The following is a 19,798-nucleotide window of genomic DNA, read 5'->3' on the forward strand; positions in this document are numbered from 1 at the left end:
GAAGTTCTGTAATTTCAGCTTTCCCATGTAGGTCTACAATTAATTTTTATAAATGCCATTACATAACAGTGTGGTTACCTCAACCGTTATTTTTTTTTCCCTATGGATTCTAGCTATTCCAGAATCCTTTGTTGGAAAGGCAACCTCTCTCCCATTGAATTACCCTGGCACCTCTACTGAAAATCCATTTACCTATTTTCTGGATTTTCTATATAATCCACTGGTATGATGTCTACATTGAAACTTACATCAGTAAGTGCAGCTGCTGGTACTCTGGCTATTTGTGGGATGGGGAGCTTATCAGCTTAATGAAGATTTCATATAAACAAACAAATAAATAAATAAACTTCGTCATTACCCTACTGCCTTGATTACTCTAAGTGCCTAAATCAGGTAGTATACATCCTCCAAAGTTGTTTCCTTTTGTATCCCCCAATGTTTCGGATATTCACGATCCTTTGCATTTCTACACAAATTTAAAATTGTATTATCAATTTCTACAAAATAGCATGCAAGACTGTCACTGGGATTGTGTTGAATCTACAGATCAATGTGAGGGAGAGCTGTAAGATAATAATATTGAGTCTTCCAGTCCATGAATATATCTCTCCATTTATTACTTCTTTAATTTCTCTCAGCAATATTTTATACTTTCCATTATACAGATATTGCACAGCATTTTATTAAATATACTAATTATTTCGATTTTCAATTATTCACTGGAGTGACTAGATCTAAGAGAGAGCAAGAAGAATCCTCAAGACAGAAGCTAATCTTTTTATAACCCTACCTGGTGACATTCCACCCCTTTTTCCATACTCTATTCATCAGAAGTGAATCACAAAGTCCAGCCAACACTCAAGAGGAGTGGATTCCATAAGAGTGTGACTTCTAGGAAGTGAAAGTCACTGAGAAGCATTTCAGAGGCTGAGTACCCCAGTTACTTATGGATCTCCTTGGCCCTTTGGAGGTTAATTTTTAAGGTCTTTTAGGGCAGGTCTAGCATCTATTTACCTGTGAGCTGCAATGCAGTTCTACTTTATAGTGTGGCCCTAAGGGGTCTCAAAGGAATACTCCAAGTATTCCAAGATTTCTCCATGGTGACCAGCAGGAACTCAAACGATTCCCTGCCCTGTACCAACTATGGGAGGAAGTGTTTACCTGACAGCTCCCTGGTAACTCTTCTTTCCTGAGAAACTGTTTTGACTTAGCCTAGTGGGGGTTCACCCTGTGCCCGTGCAGACTGGCATTCAAGCAAAGACTCACAGGATGCTTTTGCAGAGGCCCTTCCTGTGTGTAGTTCCCTCCTCCCAGGTCCTCTGCCCTGAAGGTTCTAGCACTCTCATTCTTCCTGAACAATGATCTGTGTCTCTTCAGACCCATCTAGTTCCCCCTTCCTGGCCCCATCTAGCTTCATCCCCGACTGTACCACTATGTGGAACCTCCCAACAGGAAAAGCAAGGGCCCAGCAGGACTTTCCCCATTTTTTAACTTTTACTCAAAAACCACTGTCTCCTACTGCCTGTTGTACATGTCTCAATATAATTGCTTCCTATAATTTGGCCAGCTTTTGAGCTGCCTGAGGTGGCAGGGTAAGCCAGCCTGTCACTCCCTCACCGCCAGCAGTAGAATTCCCACTCAGGGAGTTTTGAAAAACTAACAATCCCAATCTTAGGCCCTATTCCCTAGAGATTCTCGTTCACTAGGATGAAGCCTGGGAATCCATGTGTTTAAAACCTCTCCCACATGGTTTTTATGCACAATTAGGTTTGAGAAGCATTGTGCTAATAACTAACCAAGTACTAAAAAGCTACTGAATGTGACTTATAATTGTTAACTTTTTTCAAGTTAGATGAGATTTTTCACCTACTATCTTTACAAAGATATACAAAGTCATGCTTTCGGCGCTCCAGTGGCGCAACCGGTTAGCGCGCGGTACTTATACGACAAAGTCATGCTTTCAATATTAAACTTAACCAACAAATACCACTTAAGGAAATTTCACCTTATTTGAAGTTTATATTTTACATCTTGGGGTCTACAGAAAAAGTTTGATTAATAGTGAGCCTATAAAAAAAAAAAAATAGTGAGCCTATAAAAAGCACTAAATCTATAGTGGGATTGGAATTCCCTTGCCTTCCTTGTAAATTAAGAGCATTAAACACCTTCTGTACACATGCAAATGCAGAACCATTAATTTGTAAATTACAAATGCAGAAGGACTATACTTTTACCCTAAACTGCACACAGGAAAAAGTTAAAAAGTAAAAAAAAAAAAAAAAAAAAAAAAAAAAAAAGGTTAAACAAAACACAAAAACCCCCCAACAGATTCACTTGTAAAATACATGGCCACTAGTTAACAAAGCACAAAAATCTCCACTCAAAAATAAAATGCCCCCAAACCCTATTTTAGTTTTAGGGAAGAGGTGTGGCCAAGACTACCCTGTATCAAAGAGTACTAGGTTTAAGGCCATTTTTTCTTTGGCTACTCTCACTTACATGGAAAAACTCTACCACAGCCACTGTTTCCAAAAGCACCTGACCAACAAGGGCACAGTGAGAGGGCCTCATGAGCACGACAGAGCAATACCTTCTGACTTGTTCTGGTCTACATTTCCACAGTGACCAGAAGAGCGACCTCAGAGATTTGTTGAAATGGACCAGCAATGCCCTTGTGCTAGACTGCTAAAAAAATGGCCCATATTGAACCTTCTGCAGAACCTTTCCACTCTGAATCTGGACTAGCGTTATGACGTGGTTGGAGCTTGAGACACCACACCACGAAGGAACCACATGGAGAGAGTGGCCCAGCCATCCCTGCTGAGCCCAGCCCCCAGTCCACCCTATGGCTAAGTGCAGCTGCAAGAGTGAGCCCACACAATCAGCAAAGAACTGCCTAGTCAACACAGAAATGTGAAAATTTCTGTTCTAAACCACTAAGCTTTGAAGTGATATGTTAGGTAGTGGAGGGTGACACATGCCAACTACATACTCTGATGGTGCCTGAAGCCACACTGCCCAGGTTCAAATCCCATTTTACCACTTCTTCATTATATGACCCTCAGCAAGTTGCTTAATCTTTCTCGGCCTCAGTTGCCACATGTGAAAACTAGTGGTAAGAATAGTACCTGATACCAATAGAGCTGTTGTGAGGATTAAATAAATTCACATCATAAAGCATTTGGAAGAGTGTAAAACACATAGCAAGTGCTCGATACTTGTTAGCTATCATTATTACTAGAGACTTTCAAAAGACTAATAACACAATGGACATTTTCATAATTTCTTTCAATTAAGGATATTTACATGATTTTACAACCCTAACTACATTCCTCACAAGGTGTGCCCCCCTAACGTAAGTGCAAAGGACTTTTTGGAAGACAGACTTCCAGATGCTGAGGACCCCACAACCTCTACAGTAACAGACACTTACCTGCATAGGTGAGACAGCTGCAGCTGGAGGGGTTTTCATTGGACTTGGACTTAAAGGCGTGCGAGGAATTGCGGCTGCAGTAGGGTTTGGTACTATAGAAACAAACAAACATTGAATGTATCATGGTAGAGTGGAAACTTTCATAACTGGTCTCCCGTAAAGGATCCCCCAGACCATTCAATGCTCAGGCTCCCCTGGAAACTGTTCTGACTGATGCCTAGCATCTATGGCACACTCACAGCTGTGCCTGGCAGGTGATGCTTCTCCTGCCACTAGGTGGACTCTCTGTTCCTTAGAATAGTTGTGTTGATTCCCAACCTGATTATGCCAGTCATTTCATTTTTGCCATTTCATTAATTTAGGTAGTTAAAGAGCTCCACAAGCCAATGAAATATAAGTTCAAAAAACTCAAGAGGAGTATTTCTGTAACCGCATCAGGTGAGAAGCCTAGCCCACGGTCGGTGTGCATTCCACGAAGGAACACTGGAAAATAAAAACAAACAAAAAATGAAGGAACACTGGGCTCCCATTCATCTTTTCTCATCTCTTCCTATGGGGTTCATCACTTTACTTCGCAAGTACTTTCTGGTTTGCATTTAATGCATAGATGTACAATTATTTGCTCGCTCCTCCGTATCCCTCTTTAAACTATGCAAAAGTAAGATCCATAATTTATTTACTTCCAGATACTTGGGCTTGGCACAGATTTTGGTAGAGGGTGCATAAAAAATGGTTATTTGTTTGAAGCTAAATTAAAATCAAAATGGGACACAAAGACAAAATCAGGCATGTCACACAGTGGGGAAAAGATGAAGAAGTAGATCATGGTGGACCTTTTTATGCAACCAAGTACTTATATTTAATTTGCTATTTTTAGATGCATTCTTTTATTGAAAAAATATTCACATAATAGGGGCGCCTAGGTGGCTCAGTCGGTTAAGGGTCTGCCTTCAGCTCAGGTCATGATCCCAGCCAGGGTCCTGGGATTGAGCACCACATTGGGCTCCCTGCTCAATGGGCAGTCTGCTTCTTTCTCTCCACTGTTTGTGGTGTTTTATGCGTTTTCTCTCAAAAAGATAAAATCTTAAAAAAAAAAAAACCAAAAAACTCACATAGTAGAAAGTAAATTATTTTAAAATGTACATAGTTCAATGGCATCTAGTACATTCACAATATTGTACACCCATCATCACTTCTACCTAGTTCCAAAATATTCCAGTATCTGTTAGGCAATCATTCTCCATTTATCTCTTCCTCAGTCCCTGGCAACAGCCAAACTGCTTTCTGTCTCTATGCATAGACTTACCTATTTTCCATACTTCATATAAATGGGATCTTATAACACACAGCCTTTTGTGTCTGGCTGCTTTTACTTAGCATGTCTTACACATGGTAGTATACATCAGTACTTCTTTCATTCCTTCCTATGTCTGAATAATATTCCATCAGATGGATATACCATATTCTGTTTAACCATTCACTGGTTGACGGACATCTGGGCTGTTTCCACATTTTGGCTATTGTGAATGATGCTATCATGAACACTCACGTACAACTATTTGAAGACTTCTGTTAACTTCTTTTGTGCATATAATTTAGCAGTGGGACTGCTGAGTCATTTAGATATATCTTGTAAAATACTGTTTTTTAAAAAAGATCAGAATAGAGTAGATTTATCTTTTTGCATTAAAGCTCATTTCATTAATATTCTGAATAACTACATGACTTTAAATTTAGTAAAGCACTCCATTATCATTTCATTTTAGAAGCACAGATTTTTGTGAGCCTTTCTTTCATTTTATCCCATCATATTACCCAGAGGTAGCCATTAACAATAGTTCCAAGTGCATCATCTTTCTTGTACTTTTAATGCAAAAATCTATGTACTTAAAAAACAAAATGAGATCACACTATATAATACTGGTCTACAACTTATTACAAAGGACTGCAGTACTTTATACATCAGTACTTCGAAATCTACCTCAACCTTATTAAAAAATGCACGGTATTCTATTGTACTAATGGGTCATAACTGACTTATTAATGTTTTTAATGGGCACTTGAGCAACATCTAGGTTTTCAAACAATCCTATACTGAAAACTTTCTGTGTATATCTGTATCTATATGTATATCTATATATCTTTATAAACTTGTGCCTGTATGATGTATAAGAACTTCAGGATCTATGAATATGGCATTTTAAATTGGAAGTTACTGTCTTCCAAAATATCTGTATCAATAGTGTAAGTATGTGACTTTTGATCTGATTTTAAGCCAAAGAAAACTAATTTGTGTGTAGTCTCAGAATACAGATTATAGAAACTCTACTATTATTTAAGTGAATTAGAATAAAGCCTGTCATGAACTTTAAAGAATTTTTAAAAGAATAACTTTTAGGACACATTACATTCAGTTATTTTTCTGAAAAAAAAATTTTTTTTTAAGGATTTATTGATTTGAGAGAGACAGTTAAGCTAATTCTGCACTGAGTGTGGAGTCCAACCCGAGGCTTAATCTCATGATCCTGAGATCATGACCTGAGCGAAAACCAAGAGTCGGATACTTAATTAACTACCTCACCCACGTGCCCCTCCACTTTTAAAAGATTTTTTACAAAGATTTATTAAAAAAAAAAAAAAAAAAAAAAAGAGTGCAGGCCGGGTGGCTCAGTGGTTTAGCGCCACCTTCGGCCCAGGGTGTGATCCTGGAGACCGGGGATCGAGTCCCACATCCCGCTCCCTGAATGGAGCCTGCTTCTCCCTCTGCCTGTGTCTCTGCCTCTCTCTCTCTCTGTCTCTCATGAATAAATAAATAAATTTAAAAAATAAAAAAAAAAATAAAGAAAAAAGATATTTATCTGAAAGAGAAAGAAAGCAATCTCCCGCTGAGTGCAGAGCCCGATGCAGGGCTCAATCCCATGACCCATAAGATCATGACCTGAGCCAAAAACAAGAGTCAAATGTTTAACCGACTGAGCCACCCAGGTAACCCAAGATTTTATTTTTTTAAGTATTCTCTACATCTAACGTGGAGCTCACTCACAACCTCAGGATTGAGAGTCATGTGCTCTACCAACTGAGCCAGATGGATGCCTCCATTTAGTTTTTTTTAAAAAACGACATCCCTGACAGAACATGAGAGACTCCTAACTCTGGGAAACGAACTAGGGGTGGTGGAAGGGGATGTGGGTGGGGGGTGGGGGTGACTGGGTAACAGGCACTGAGGGGAGCACTTGATGGGATGAGCACTGGGTGTTATTCTATATGTTGGCAAACTGAACACCAATAAAGAATAAATTTATAAAAAAACAAACAAACAAAAACAACAAAAAAAAACGACAACCCTTTCCCTTTCCCAAAGCTGAGGGGGTTGAAGAGATAAAAAGGAGCCAGTCACTTGAAGGTGGGAAGAGTGAGCTTCCAGGTAGAGAAGATATGAAGCCTGTGCGATATGAGCCCTGGTCTGTTTTGGGACCTAAAGTCTAGTGTGGTGGGAGTAGAAGAAGGGCAGCGGAAGAGTGGCTCAACTGCGGTAAAAGGAAGGCAGGGTCAGATTATGCAGGCATCTGGGGATCTGAATTTCATTGTAACTATAATAAAGCAATTAAAGGAGTTTAAGCAAAAGATCTTTCTGTCATGAAATGAAATGGAGAGACTAATTAGGAGGTCACTGAAATTAGAAGCTGATGGTGGCTTGTACTAGCAGTTGATTGTGTGCTAGAGATAGAAGCAGACAGAGCAAAGATGTGCATGCTGGAGGCTAGATCCACATGACCTGTTAATGGATTAGATGTGGAGGTGAGAAAAGAAGAAGGATTTAAGGGAGACGGAAGATTCCTTAAATCTCTGATTTAAGTAACTGGGCAGGAACACAGGGGAAGCCTGAAGCTCAGGGATAGGAGTGCAGTTTTGGACATAAGACATCTGGGAGATACCTGAGTGTCAATTGGATTTATACACCTACAGGAGTTCAGGGGAGGGAAAGGACTGAATTCATACATTTGGAGTTTTCAGGCATTTCTTTTAGAAGACACTCAAAGCCCCAGAACTACATGAAGACATTTCTGTGAGAGGCAAGGCACCAAGTCTGAGAGCAAGATCCTATGAAGCTGAATAGATCCCAAGTCTCCTAAAATTCACCTGATAGTAAGACTAAGTCATTAAGGCTACATGAAATTTGATAAGGCTCAGAGAGTAAGATGGTAAAGAATACCAAACCAGATGAGAGAACAGATGGTAAGTGAATGACAACTGCCTGCCTTTAGCATAAGATATAAGAAATTACCTTGTGATGCACTGTCAAATGACTTGATGAGGGTTTTCACCGTAGGGGTTGGCTCAGAGGAAGTTGAGGACCTTCTACTCAGTCCCATCCCTTGCCTTAAGGCTGCCAAATCTCTTTCAACAGCATTCATGTAGTTGTATACCCGGCCCCGCTCCTCCTCTTGCCTGAAAACAATAGTGAAATCAGGCATTTTACACATATACTAGCAAATACACATTTTCACCTCCCTACTGAAAAGCATTAAAAAGTATCACTTTTAAAAAAGACAATATCAGTAGAAGCTGAGTAAATTACCTAGTCTAATATTCTCATTTGTTTCATAAGTTCCAGGAAATGATATTAAAATTTTTATATCAGGTTGTACTAAATAGGCTTAAAAGTAACCATCAGAATCCATTTTCATCTGAGTAAGTATAAGGTGAGGACATCGGTAATCAATTAGCAGTAAAATGGAAAGTGGACTAGCCAAAAAGATCCTGACAGAACTGTGGATCTTGAGGTTCTGTCCTGCTCTAAGGAGTCTGGAAATTCACCAGTATATGGATTATTTATACTGGCCCTATCTAATATGCCATGCACAGATATGGAAATACAAAAGAAATGAAATCAAAGCTCATATTCTTTAAAAAAAAAAACCCTGCTGTAGTCTCCAAATAGAATTTCTACAAAGGAAAAAAAAAAAATCTGGGCCCGTATTAGTAACATGAGTCTCCAAGATGCTCAGTGTGATGGATCATGAGTCATCTAAAAAAATCAATTACATTTTATTTCTGGCCAACTCTAATTCACTGAGCTGACTAACACATCAGTTTTTATCTGGAACGAGATTTCAGTTGCAGAGTTTGTACATGTCATATAACCATCAAGTAAGTTTATAGGGGGACAAAATTAAGCCAGTCCTTGGGAAGATGGTAGCTATTTGGTAGCTATTTGACTCTTCTGACAGTTTTTTTTTTTTTTTTTCCTCCAGATCTACCATAAGGTCTCATGCTTAGAAGTTTTAACAAAGACTCTTTAACAGTGATTATCAGACCTTTTTGGCCTTGGAGCCCTTTTCCACTCTTTTTTTTTTTTTTTTTTAAAGATTTTATTTATTTGAAAAAGAGTGACCAAGAGACAGAGCATGAACAGGGGCAGAGGGAGAGGGATAAGTGAACTGCCCGCTGAGCAGGGAGACCGACCAGGGGCTTGATCCTAGGACCCCAGGAGTATGACCTGAGCCAAAAGCAGCTACTTAATCAACTAAGCCACCTCCCAGCCTTTCCACTCTTAAAAATTACTCAAGATCCCAAAAAGCTTTTCTTTATGTAGCCTATGTCTACTGACATTTATCATAATGGAAATTTAAACTAAGACATATTTAAAATACTTAATTCATCTAAAAACAAAAATAAACCCAGGACTTATCAGTACAAAATATTTTTATGAAAAATAATTATTTTCCCAAACCAAAAAAAAAAAGGAAGAAGAGGAAGTAGTAGTAGAAGAACAGCAGCGTTTTTACACTTTTGCATATCTCTTTAATGTCTGGCTTAACAGAATAGTGTTAGATTCTCATTTCTTCTATATTCAATCTATTCTGAGGTTAAAAAAAAAAAAGAACAAGGCTAACAGATACACAGCAGTTGAAAAAGAAAAGACTGTTTTAATGATCTTAACTAATTGTGGCTTTTTAGACAACCGAGGCCATTTTCCTTGATACTATACCAAAATGTAGTAAGTGGTAATTACTTAAAAGTTAGTTGCAATGTGGAATTTGAAACCATATAAATAAACTTTTCCTACTCTGTCCATTAAAAATCCTCTAGTCTATCTTCTACTTGAAATGGATCTTTTACTGACATGTGACTGTGTAACATTATGCATTAGTCATACTGAAAATATTAGTTTACTGAGTTACACGAATTTTCCAAATGTTGACATCTGTCATTATATGATTTATTATTTAAAAGTCACATTTGTTAATAACACCAATGATCTCATCAGGAAACTCTTTAAATATACAAAGCTGCCAAGTTTGTGATGGCAGATACACGTTTTCTAAAATCCTAACATTGACTTGAAAGCCCACATTTTAGCACTGGCAACAAATACAGTCAGTTGTTTTCCTTTCCTTTCCCTAAGAGTGACAGTCTCTCTTAATTCATTTTTAAGGAATATCCACCAAATAGCAAAGTCTATATATCTATCGTTTGTTAGTCAGAAAACAGCTTAAACTAAAATAACCACAGAGCGCTCTCCTTGAGACAACCTCATGCCTGGATATATAATAATACAGCGGAAGTGCTTTATGTATACTTCTCATTCATCACAAGGAATGCTAAACAGAGGGACGCCTGTGACTCAGTGGTTGAGCATCTGCCTTCTGCTCAGGGTATGATCCCAGAGTCCCAGGATCGAGTCCCACAACGGGCTCCCTGCATTGGAGCCTGCTTCTCCTCCCTCTGCCTATGTCTCTGCCTCTGTCTCTCATGAATAAATAAATAAAATCTTTAAAAAAAATTTTAGAAAAAGGAATGCTAAACAGAGTATATATACTCAAGGACCAAGATTTAGTAAAATTAATTTACTGCTTCATCAAGGATATCTTTAGGACCTGATGGAATTATTCTTCAAGAGAAGAATCTCACTCAGGTTACCTTTAGAATGAAACATTTCCAGGGGTGCCTGGGTGGCACAGTCAGTTAAGCATCCAACTCTCGGTTTTGGCTCAGGTTGTGATCTCAGGGTCCTGAGATCGAGCTCCCAAATGGGCTCCCGTGCTTAGCACAGAGTCTATTTGAGATTCTTCCTTCCCCTCCTTCTGCCCCTCCCTGCCGAGCACTCTCTCTCCCAAATAATCAGTTTTTAAAAAGAATGAAATATTTCTGATACACCATTCCTTTAACAGTATATGGAAAAAAAGGTAATGTAACATATGAGTCTTTTACCAAGTGGAGAAACAATAATCTTCCACTGCATTCCATGTTCTACTTAAGGAAGCCAAAGAAAAATGTTTGTTTATTTTTTAAAGATTTTATTTATTTATTCATGAGAGACAGAGAGAGAGAGAGAGAGAGAGAGAGGCAGAGACACAGGCAGAGGGAGAAGCAGGCTCCACGCAGAGAGCCCAGTGTGGGACTTGATCCCAGGACTCCAGAATCACACCCTGAGCCAAAGGCAGACACTTAATCGCTGAGCCACCCAGGCGTCCCTGAAAAATGGTTTAGTAATACTTTTCTCTGGGCCATACACTAGAGCTAGGCAACAATAAAACACAATAACTTTCCAACAATATCCTGTTTTAAGTGGGCTCCACACCCAGCACGGAGGCTTGAACTCATGACCCTGAGATCAAGAGTCAGACGCCCAACTGACTGAGCCACCCAGGCACCCCAAAAATATTTTTCTAAAATTTTTCCTATGTCTATCTAAGAATTAGTTAAAGTGGTGAATAGTCAAATACTTTTTTTATAAAGTTAACTCTATGCCCAACTTGGGGCCCCAACTCATGACCCCAAGATTAAGTCATATGCTCTACTGACTCAGCCAGTCATGTGCCCCTGAATAACTAAATTCTCAATAATAACTTCAACACAAAAACTACTCCCCACTACTCATTAGATGGAATCTCATTGAGGAACTCAGAGCATATCACAAATGTCATCTCAATGATTTCTGTTAGATGGGAAAAAGTATTACTATGGAGATTCAGAGTGTTGTAAGTATAAAACAAGTGAAAACTCCTCAAAGTGAGTAATGAAGAAAAACTCACTTCACATTCTTTACTTGGGTCTCTAATAATATTAGTTATTAAAGTATACTTATCATTGCCCTGGTCACTGTGCAGAGAGATCTTCTTTAAGCCTTATAGTAACACTATAAAGCAGGTAGTACGGTCTCCATTAATGATAAGCAAAATGAGGCTTTGGGAAGTTAAGGGTCCTAACCAAGATCACACAGCTAATAAGAGGCAGAACTAGATAGGAGTCAAGCCTGTCTGCCTCCACAGTACTCATTCTTAATCAGAGGCTATCAATCTAAAGAAAAGTAACAGCTGGAGTGTGGTGATACAGGAAAGGAGGGAACTAGAAGGTACCTTGTGCCAGGGACCATTCGGCCGTTTCCCCCTCCCCCGAACTGTTAATTATGGACACTGACAACAACTCTGAAAGATCCATATAGACTGCTATTTTACAGGTGTCATAAAACGAGGCCAGAAAAGTTGAACTTCCACTAGGATCCACACTCACACTAAGAGTCAAATTTCACATTCTTTCCATAATACCACATCATAAAATTGGGATTTTAAGTGTTCTCTATTAAAATATAAGTACACAACTGGTTTTTCAAAACATACTTGCGTGACTTTATTTCCTCCAATTCTTTTGTGAGTTTTTCATTTTTTTCTTGAGCCTCATGTAACCGGCGCTTCAGATCACCAATCTCCTCTTGGGCTTCAGATTTAATGTCATTTGCAATGACCACAGCAGTCTGGAGATCAGCTTGAAACTGCCGCCATTCTGCAGATTCTTCCTACATTAAAAAACTAAATTTTTATTTCCAAAAGAGAGCAATACTTACTTAAAAATAATAAAATTTGTTTATGATTGGACTGTAATGCACTGTCCCAAATAATGATTAATTTATTTTAAATCCCAGAGAATTGCTATTATTATTTCTAACAGGTAACAGGTAATACAATTATTAGTAGTGAAGTTGTTCTTAATGAGGAAGAGACTTTCTGTTGATCTGCCTGCTGAGGCATCAAGCACCAGAGTGCTCAATCAATATTAATGACAATAATGTCAAGCCTCTCTTCCTTATGCAAGTTTGTAAGTCTAATGAAAATAAACACATCATTCAAAATTTATAGCACTTTACCTCTGAAAAGCTGAAGAAAGTAGATAATGGTGTGTGAACCATACTGTGAGATTTTATACTGAAAAACTATAAATATCTTGACATCAAAAACTACCAGGAAAAAAAAAATCAAAAGTAAAGGAAAAGGAAGAGGAAGCCAGAAGAAAAACACTCAACTCAAACTAGGCAGACAAAATCATACAAAGAGAGGAGCTAAGAACTATTCGGTCTGCCGCTTCCCACAGCCATGAAGGATGAGGGTGTGGCTAGGTGGGCAAGCCTCCCTAGGGCATCACCTCCACCAGAGCCACAGCTAGTCCTAGGCCCGGCATCTGTCACCTCAAAGCAATTTTCAGACACCCTTCATACAGCCTGAGTAACTGAGGCATGACCCAAACTTGATGAGCTTTTCCCACCTATGCATCAGAGTGGCACTGCTGTCAGCAAGCTGATCAAATTCATAGAAGACAAAAAACCCAGATGAAAACAGTTTGGTTTGAGACACTTTCCAATCAAGAGCAAATAATTTTTCTATCCAAAATAAAACATTTGCTTCCTAAGTCCATCCTTTTAAAATTACCACTCATAAATTACTCGTAGATTCTTCTATTTAGAATCCAGCACTAATCCCAATTTGAAATGATGGCATTTGCTTTCTGTCCAAAGCCCAGTGGGATCAGTGTTTTTAACTGTATCTGAAGCTTAAGATGAATCCTAACATGGTCAAGGACTACACTGTATTCAACTTTCAGAAACCTAGGTATTCTAATGAGATAATACATGAGGATTTATCCTACCCGAAGTCTCCTGTGGAGTGTCTTGATTTCCCTTTCCATGTCATGTTTTTGGTCCTGGAGTTTTTTAACTGTATCTGAAAACAGCACAGAAGTTTAAATATTTATTCTTAAAGCTGTGTTCCAAGGATTAATATAAAGGAAGGAGGTATTTAAGTATGACATTCAAAAAAAAAAAAGGTCATCCTGCGCAAAGACCTTTTAATACAAAACTTAAAAAGAAAAAAGGATGTTCAATCCAAATATTAACCAACATTACTTTCTAAGGAAAATATCAAGTTTTTTTTTTTTAAATATCAAGTTTAAATCACAATTTCTGGATTGCTTCCTTCCTCAATGTCTTAATTATGAAACAAAAAGTTAAGTAAAATCAATTGTTAAGAACACATACATTTTTGGCTCATAACCAATCAAAATAACACTGATTTCTATTAAAATGTGAACTTCTAATCAAAAGGGTTATTAAACTAAACTCATTATGAAAGCATAACTTTCTTTACACACTGGAATAAATTCCAGAAAATTAGTGAATTAGCAAAATTTTTATAAGCTTAATTAGTTATCCTGGGGAGCAATTTACATTAATTCTATGGAAAGTCTTTTTCTAAAGTAAGTGATATATTCATAAAGTAAATCAACATTTCTCAAATTATTTCTTGCATAATATGAATGTTCCTCAAACAATTCCACTGTCACTGTAAACATTTAGTGAGTACCACTAATATGCAAAGTACCGGTCTAGACAGAGTGGGAATGCAAACACGAAGGCACAGTCAAGGGCAGCCCAGGTGGCTCAGCAGTTTAGCGCCACCTGTGGCCCAGGGCCTGATCCTGGAGACCTGGGATAGAATCCGGCGTTAGGCTCCCTGCATGGAGCCTGCTTCTCCCTCTGCCTGTGTCTCTGATGAATAAATAAATATCTTTTTTTAAAAAAGGCACAGTCAGGCCCAGTGACCCTAGAACCAGAAATACATGGGAAGTCACATTCTATTTAGAGGTTCTGTTCAAAAGTCCATGCTTAAGAGGAAATGCTTTAGGAGGTGCCCACTGGTAACTGCCACCCAGTAAATTTATCACAGTTGGTTACTTTGACAGCTTAGGGACTGAGCATTTTCTTTTGGTCTAAGCACCAGAAAAGGCACTGACATCTGGTGACAAATATTCTGACTTTACCTGCCACCTTCTACTCTAGCAGAGCCCTATCCTTTCTGTGTTCCAACTCTGTGACTGTTGCTGCCAACACTTATATTTCTTTACACATCTGTCTTTACCACTAGACTGAAAACAGACTTCATTCATTTCTGTGGTTCTTATTCTTCCCTCTTTCTCGAACTCTACATCTATGGCCACATTATCACTGCTTTTAAAAGAGCATTCTTCCGTACTCAGGCTATGTCTTATTAATTCACTTAAATAGAAAGGAAAGGAAGCTGGCAGCCAGTGGACATATTTAGGCAGAATAAAGTACACTGAAGTGTCTCTAGGGAATTTGACTTAAACTTCATGAACCATAACTGTATTTCCACTTTGTAACATAAAGTATTAAAAATGACAACAGGCTTTTCCTCCTTGGAAACAAAGGAGTCTCTACGTATGCTCTTGTTTTGAAGCCTAGCTTAACAAAACTGCCATTTGGCCCAATTAGCGATCATATGAATGGGCAATGTTAGTCTTCAAGTCTAGGGCCACTAAATGCAGTTTCCTTCCTCCTCCAAGTTTTTCTAGTATGACGGACACTGCCATCTACTGTCTTCAACTCAAAAGCAACATTACATTCTATCAAAGAACAGAAGAACTACTATTATCTCATTTTTAATTATAAATTAAAACTCAGTTTTACAATGTTATTTTTATTCTAGAAATCAAGTAATTGCTATTCTCATTGGTATTAGACCAACTGTGCTCCAAACAATTCTGGGCACTGCCCCCCTGCCCATTTAATAATGGGATTCATAATCTTTTAGCCACCAAGACATTTCATTCCTGACAAAGAAGGAAAAAACAACCAGGCCTTCATTCTGGCCCAGTTACATGCCTATCACACATGCTGATGTTACCACTAGGCAAATACCATAATCACAAGCTCAACCTATGACTCCTGGGTCTGTAAAATCAATGAAAGCTCATAAGCAACCTTTCCTGCCCTCCAAATCCAAGAAAACCCTCAGGGTACTAATATCCCAGTGCTGTCAGACCCTTACATCCAATCGAGTGCCTCCAACTAATATCAGGTGTAATTTCTAGAAAAAGAGAAAGGACAAGTGTAAATAATCAATTAAAATATCATGCCTTAGGGGCACCACGGAGAGATGGGGCGTCTATCCAGCCACCAGGCCACAGCTTTATCCCCAAACCAGAATTCCTGATGCTAAAAGGGGACACAGATGAGTTTAAAATGAACCATTTACTACTTTTTTTAAAAGAATTTTTAAAAAATATTTTATTTATTATTTATTTCAGAGAGAGTAGGTTGAGGGGAGCAGAAACAAGGGGAGGGGTAGAGGGAGAGAAAGAAGCAGACTTCTCACTGAGCAGGGAGCCCAACATGGGGCTTGATCCCAAGACCCTGGGATCATGACCTGAGCGGAAGGCAACACTTAACCAACTGAACCACCCAGGCACCCCTGCTAATTTTATTTTTGTTTTTATTCCATATCCTCTGAAAAGTAGATAGAACTTTTCCCCTTTGATTCTAAAAGTAATGCATCCTCACAACAAAAAGTCTGGGAAACAGAAAAGGGTTGCAAAATTAATATTACTCATGGGGTGGCTGGGTGGCTCAGTTACTTGAGTGTCTGACTCTTGGTTTGGGCTCATATATGATCTGATCTAGGGTTCCTGGGATCAAGTCCTGTGTTAAGACTCCAAACTCAGTGGCAAATCTGCTTCTCTCCCTCTCCCTAGGTCTCCCCCCTACCCCTGGCTCATGTGTTCTCTCTCTTAAATAAATAAATCTTTAAAAAAGTAAAATAAAATAAATAAGATTACTCATTATTTACATTTGCATATATATCTTTCCAGACTTCATGTGGTAAATCTTTTTCTTAAAATGAGATTATAGTATTTTTTTAAATTTTTTTTTAAAAACTTTTAAAATAATAATAGGGCGGGGGGCTGAGCCCGGGTGTGGTTGGGGGCGGGGCCGGGGTGGGGGTAGGGCCCCCAAGATTATAGTATTTAAATACTTCTTCATAAGCCTTTCAACTTAACAACAGATAATGGATATTTATCAATAAATACAGATCCGCAGCACTATCTGATGGCTGTGTTAGTACTCCATCAGTCAGATATACGATTTGTTTTAACAACCTCCTATTAGCAAACAGAATGGTTCTACAATTTTGGGTATAAACATGGTAAATGTCTTTACAAAATTGTTCATATATTACGTGAAGGCACATTTCTAGAAGTGGAAGAAGTAATGGGCCATTCGAACTATCGACAGGATGCATGTTAATCTGTTAGAAGGTTCCAGCTCAAGAATGCAGAACATTTTTTTGAGAAGTCACCATGTTATAAAATTTAATGCATAGAATACACTGAAATCAGTATTTCTTAAGGAACAACATTATGCTGGCCACCGTTTCAGTGTAATGTTGTATTTACAACTTTTATGATTTTAGTTACAGAAGTAATACACACATCTCATACTCTACTGTCCCATTACCTTCTTTATTCCATCTATGGCACTTTGTGCCATACACACACACCTGCCTAATTTGTCCTCACTGGTGTAATGACAGCCATAGTAGGGATGCACTGGGCACATGGGTTATTCACCTAGATCTCAACTGTTGAAAGTATAGGTAAAACTATACTTGGAAAGTATAGTTTCCAAGTTTTTGTAGTAAGCACCAATTCTGCAACATACATATCTAAGTTTATATTTACAAACTTATAAGAATGTTTCTAAAGAACAGATTTCTGGGGCAGCCTGGGTGGCTCAGCAGTTTGGCGCCACCTTCAGCCCAGGGCCTGATCCTGGAGACCCTGGATCAAGTCCCACATCAGGCTCCCTCCACGGAGCCTGCTTCTCTAGGTCTCTGTGCCTCTCTCTCTTCTCTCTCTGTGTGTCTCTTGTGAACTCGTGAATAAATAAATAAAATCTTAAAAAAAAAAAAAAAAGAACAGATTTCTGTAAGCGGATGGCTAAAGTACTGCTGTACTTTAATTTTGAACAATACTCCAAAAAGGCTGAAAGCAATTGATACTCCTTCCAACAGTACATGAGAGGGTCTTTTTCTCCTCTCTTACACACTATCAATCTCTTTTACTTTCCACACCTGCTAAGTGAAAATTGGCATCCTGCTTTACTTTGAGTTTCTTTGCTTTTTTTAGTGAAATCGAGGGTCTTTTTGTACCTTTTCTTCTTACCTATTAATACTTTTTTGGCTAATGGGTTATCATAATATCACTGATGTATAGGATCTCCTTATATATTTGATATGTGTTAACAATTTCTCCCAATGTCCTTTATTTATGGTACTTTCATTTTGATGAACTGAAAATTTCAATTATATACAGTCAAATATGAGACTTCCTTTATGGCTTCCCAGTATTCTTTAACATTTTTTCATTTAAGTAGGCTCTAGCCTGGAGCCCAATGCAGGCCTGAACTCATGACCCTAAGATCGAGATCTGAGCTGAAATCAAGAGTCAGATGTTTAACGGACTGAGCTACCCAAGTGCCTCCTCCTAGCATTCTTTAAAAAAAGCTTTTCCCACCACAGAATTATACAACTCTCCTCTGTTCCTTCTGCTACTTCTCTACTCTCAAGCCACCCTTGCTCACCACTGTAAGTAGTGTTCCATGTGAAAGTACAAGACCTGTGTTAGATGTCAGGCCCCAGCCCCCAATCTCAGGAACTACAGCAGGCATGAAAGAAGCTATACATAATTGCAAGCACACACAGAGCATTACTACACAAACACTAAGTGGTTGGTAAGTAAATTCATTGTAACTGATGGGTACATCACTCAAGCCATACCTGCAATCTCCCTGGTACCACTACCCTCAATACCAATCAGCTTTGGTTTGCTGGACTAATGGTGAGTCAAATCATTAACTTCATTTCTTTGGGCTCAGCTGAGTTGCTTCCTTCTGCTATTTCTCTTTTAAGATACTAAAATGTCCAAGTCCTGGTTGGCCTTACTTACTTACAAAGGACAGGGATAACTAATATTAGTGACTTCGACTTCTACATGTTTCTCAACAATTATGAAAGCTACTGTTCTAAACACCGGCCTCTCTCCTCAATGCAACGACTGGCTAAAGGCTTTGCTGATGACACATGCCTACAGGGTATCTTCTTCCAGAGGTACAGGGACATTCAATGGATGGCTTCAATCAAGGCAACAGCGGGGCAGCCCCAATGGCCCAGCGGTTTAGCACCGCCTTCAGCCCAGGGCGTGATCCTGGAGACCCGGGATTGAGTCCCACAAGAGGCTCCCTGCATGAAGCCTGCTTCTCCCTCTGCCTGTGTCTTTGCCTCTCTCTCTCTCTCTCTCTCTCTCTCTCTCTCTCTCTCTCTGTGTCTCTCATGAATAAATGGATAAAATCTTAAAAAAAAAAAAAAAAAAGGCAACAGGGGTAGGGGTGGGTGTATGTATGTGTGCGCAACTGTTTCACTGCTGGGCCAAACTGTCTTTCCCTATGTGTGGTCTTCGTTTCAAGACAACATGGCAGCCTGTCGTTACCTCAGGCATGGCTTTACTTCTCTTTCTGATACTAAAGTCATGGCAGGAGCCCCTGGCACCATATTCCCCAACTTATTTAGAAAAAGAATTCAAGCCTCGGGGCAAACACCACAGCCAGCACTCTACAGAGGAGAGGGTGGTACAACTTCTGGCAATCCTTTATACCACAGCCTGAAACTGCTCCTGGTCCCAGGCCCTATGATTCCTGAGAAGGTCTTAGTACCCCAATCCCCAAAGTCTAACTGGGAACATCATTACTTATAGCTTCAGTATTCTCCTGCACAGATTTTTCTGCTGTTTGAGTTCTCAATATTCCCAATTCCATCTGCTATATATCTTCCAGAAGTTACTCAAAATTGTGGATCTACTGATGAAACCCCTCACCTACTTTCTATCTTTGATTTAGGCTCATTGTAATTTTTATATTACATGGCAGGACCAAGTCACTAAGACTTTGGGAGGGAAAGGAAGTATATGTGTGGCCTCAGGCCACTGTCTTGAACCAAAAGTCTCAACAGTATTGCTGAATGAATTTTACAACAGATCTTTCTAGTTTGGAATGCTAAATCCAAATACTATGAAAAAGTATGGCAGGCCAGGTCTAAGCAATATGGCACTGACATTATCTGGATACATATCAGGTTCTTTTTTAACAGTTTTTATTTCTCTGTTGATATCTGCTATTTATTCATTCATTACAAGTGGATTTTCCTCAATGTCCTGGGTACAGTTACAACAGCTGCCTTA

At 38.9% G+C, this 19,798-nt stretch overlaps 1 protein-coding gene across 8 annotated transcripts in view; it reads right to left on the minus strand.

The window, feature by feature from the left end:
- Positions 1 to 19,798, minus strand: part of SPECC1L (sperm antigen with calponin homology and coiled-coil domains 1 like) — a 128,927-nt gene that overhangs the window by 50,568 nt on the left and 58,561 nt on the right. For all 8 annotated transcript variants that reach the window (XM_041728793.1, XM_041728792.1, XM_041728787.1 and 5 more), the window contains 4 exons: positions 13,358 to 13,431; positions 12,058 to 12,233; positions 7,719 to 7,882; positions 3,434 to 3,525 (listed from right to left, as the gene is read on the minus strand). In XM_041728793.1, coding sequence (XP_041584727.1) covers positions 3,434 to 3,525; positions 7,719 to 7,882; positions 12,058 to 12,233; positions 13,358 to 13,431 — 506 coding nt within the window. The remainder of the gene's footprint in view (positions 1 to 3,433; positions 3,526 to 7,718; positions 7,883 to 12,057; positions 12,234 to 13,357; positions 13,432 to 19,798) is intronic.

Source organism: Vulpes lagopus, chromosome 14, assembly GCF_018345385.1.
Source record: "Vulpes lagopus strain Blue_001 chromosome 14, ASM1834538v1, whole genome shotgun sequence".
NCBI classification, from domain to species: Eukaryota; Metazoa; Chordata; class Mammalia; order Carnivora; family Canidae; genus Vulpes; species Vulpes lagopus.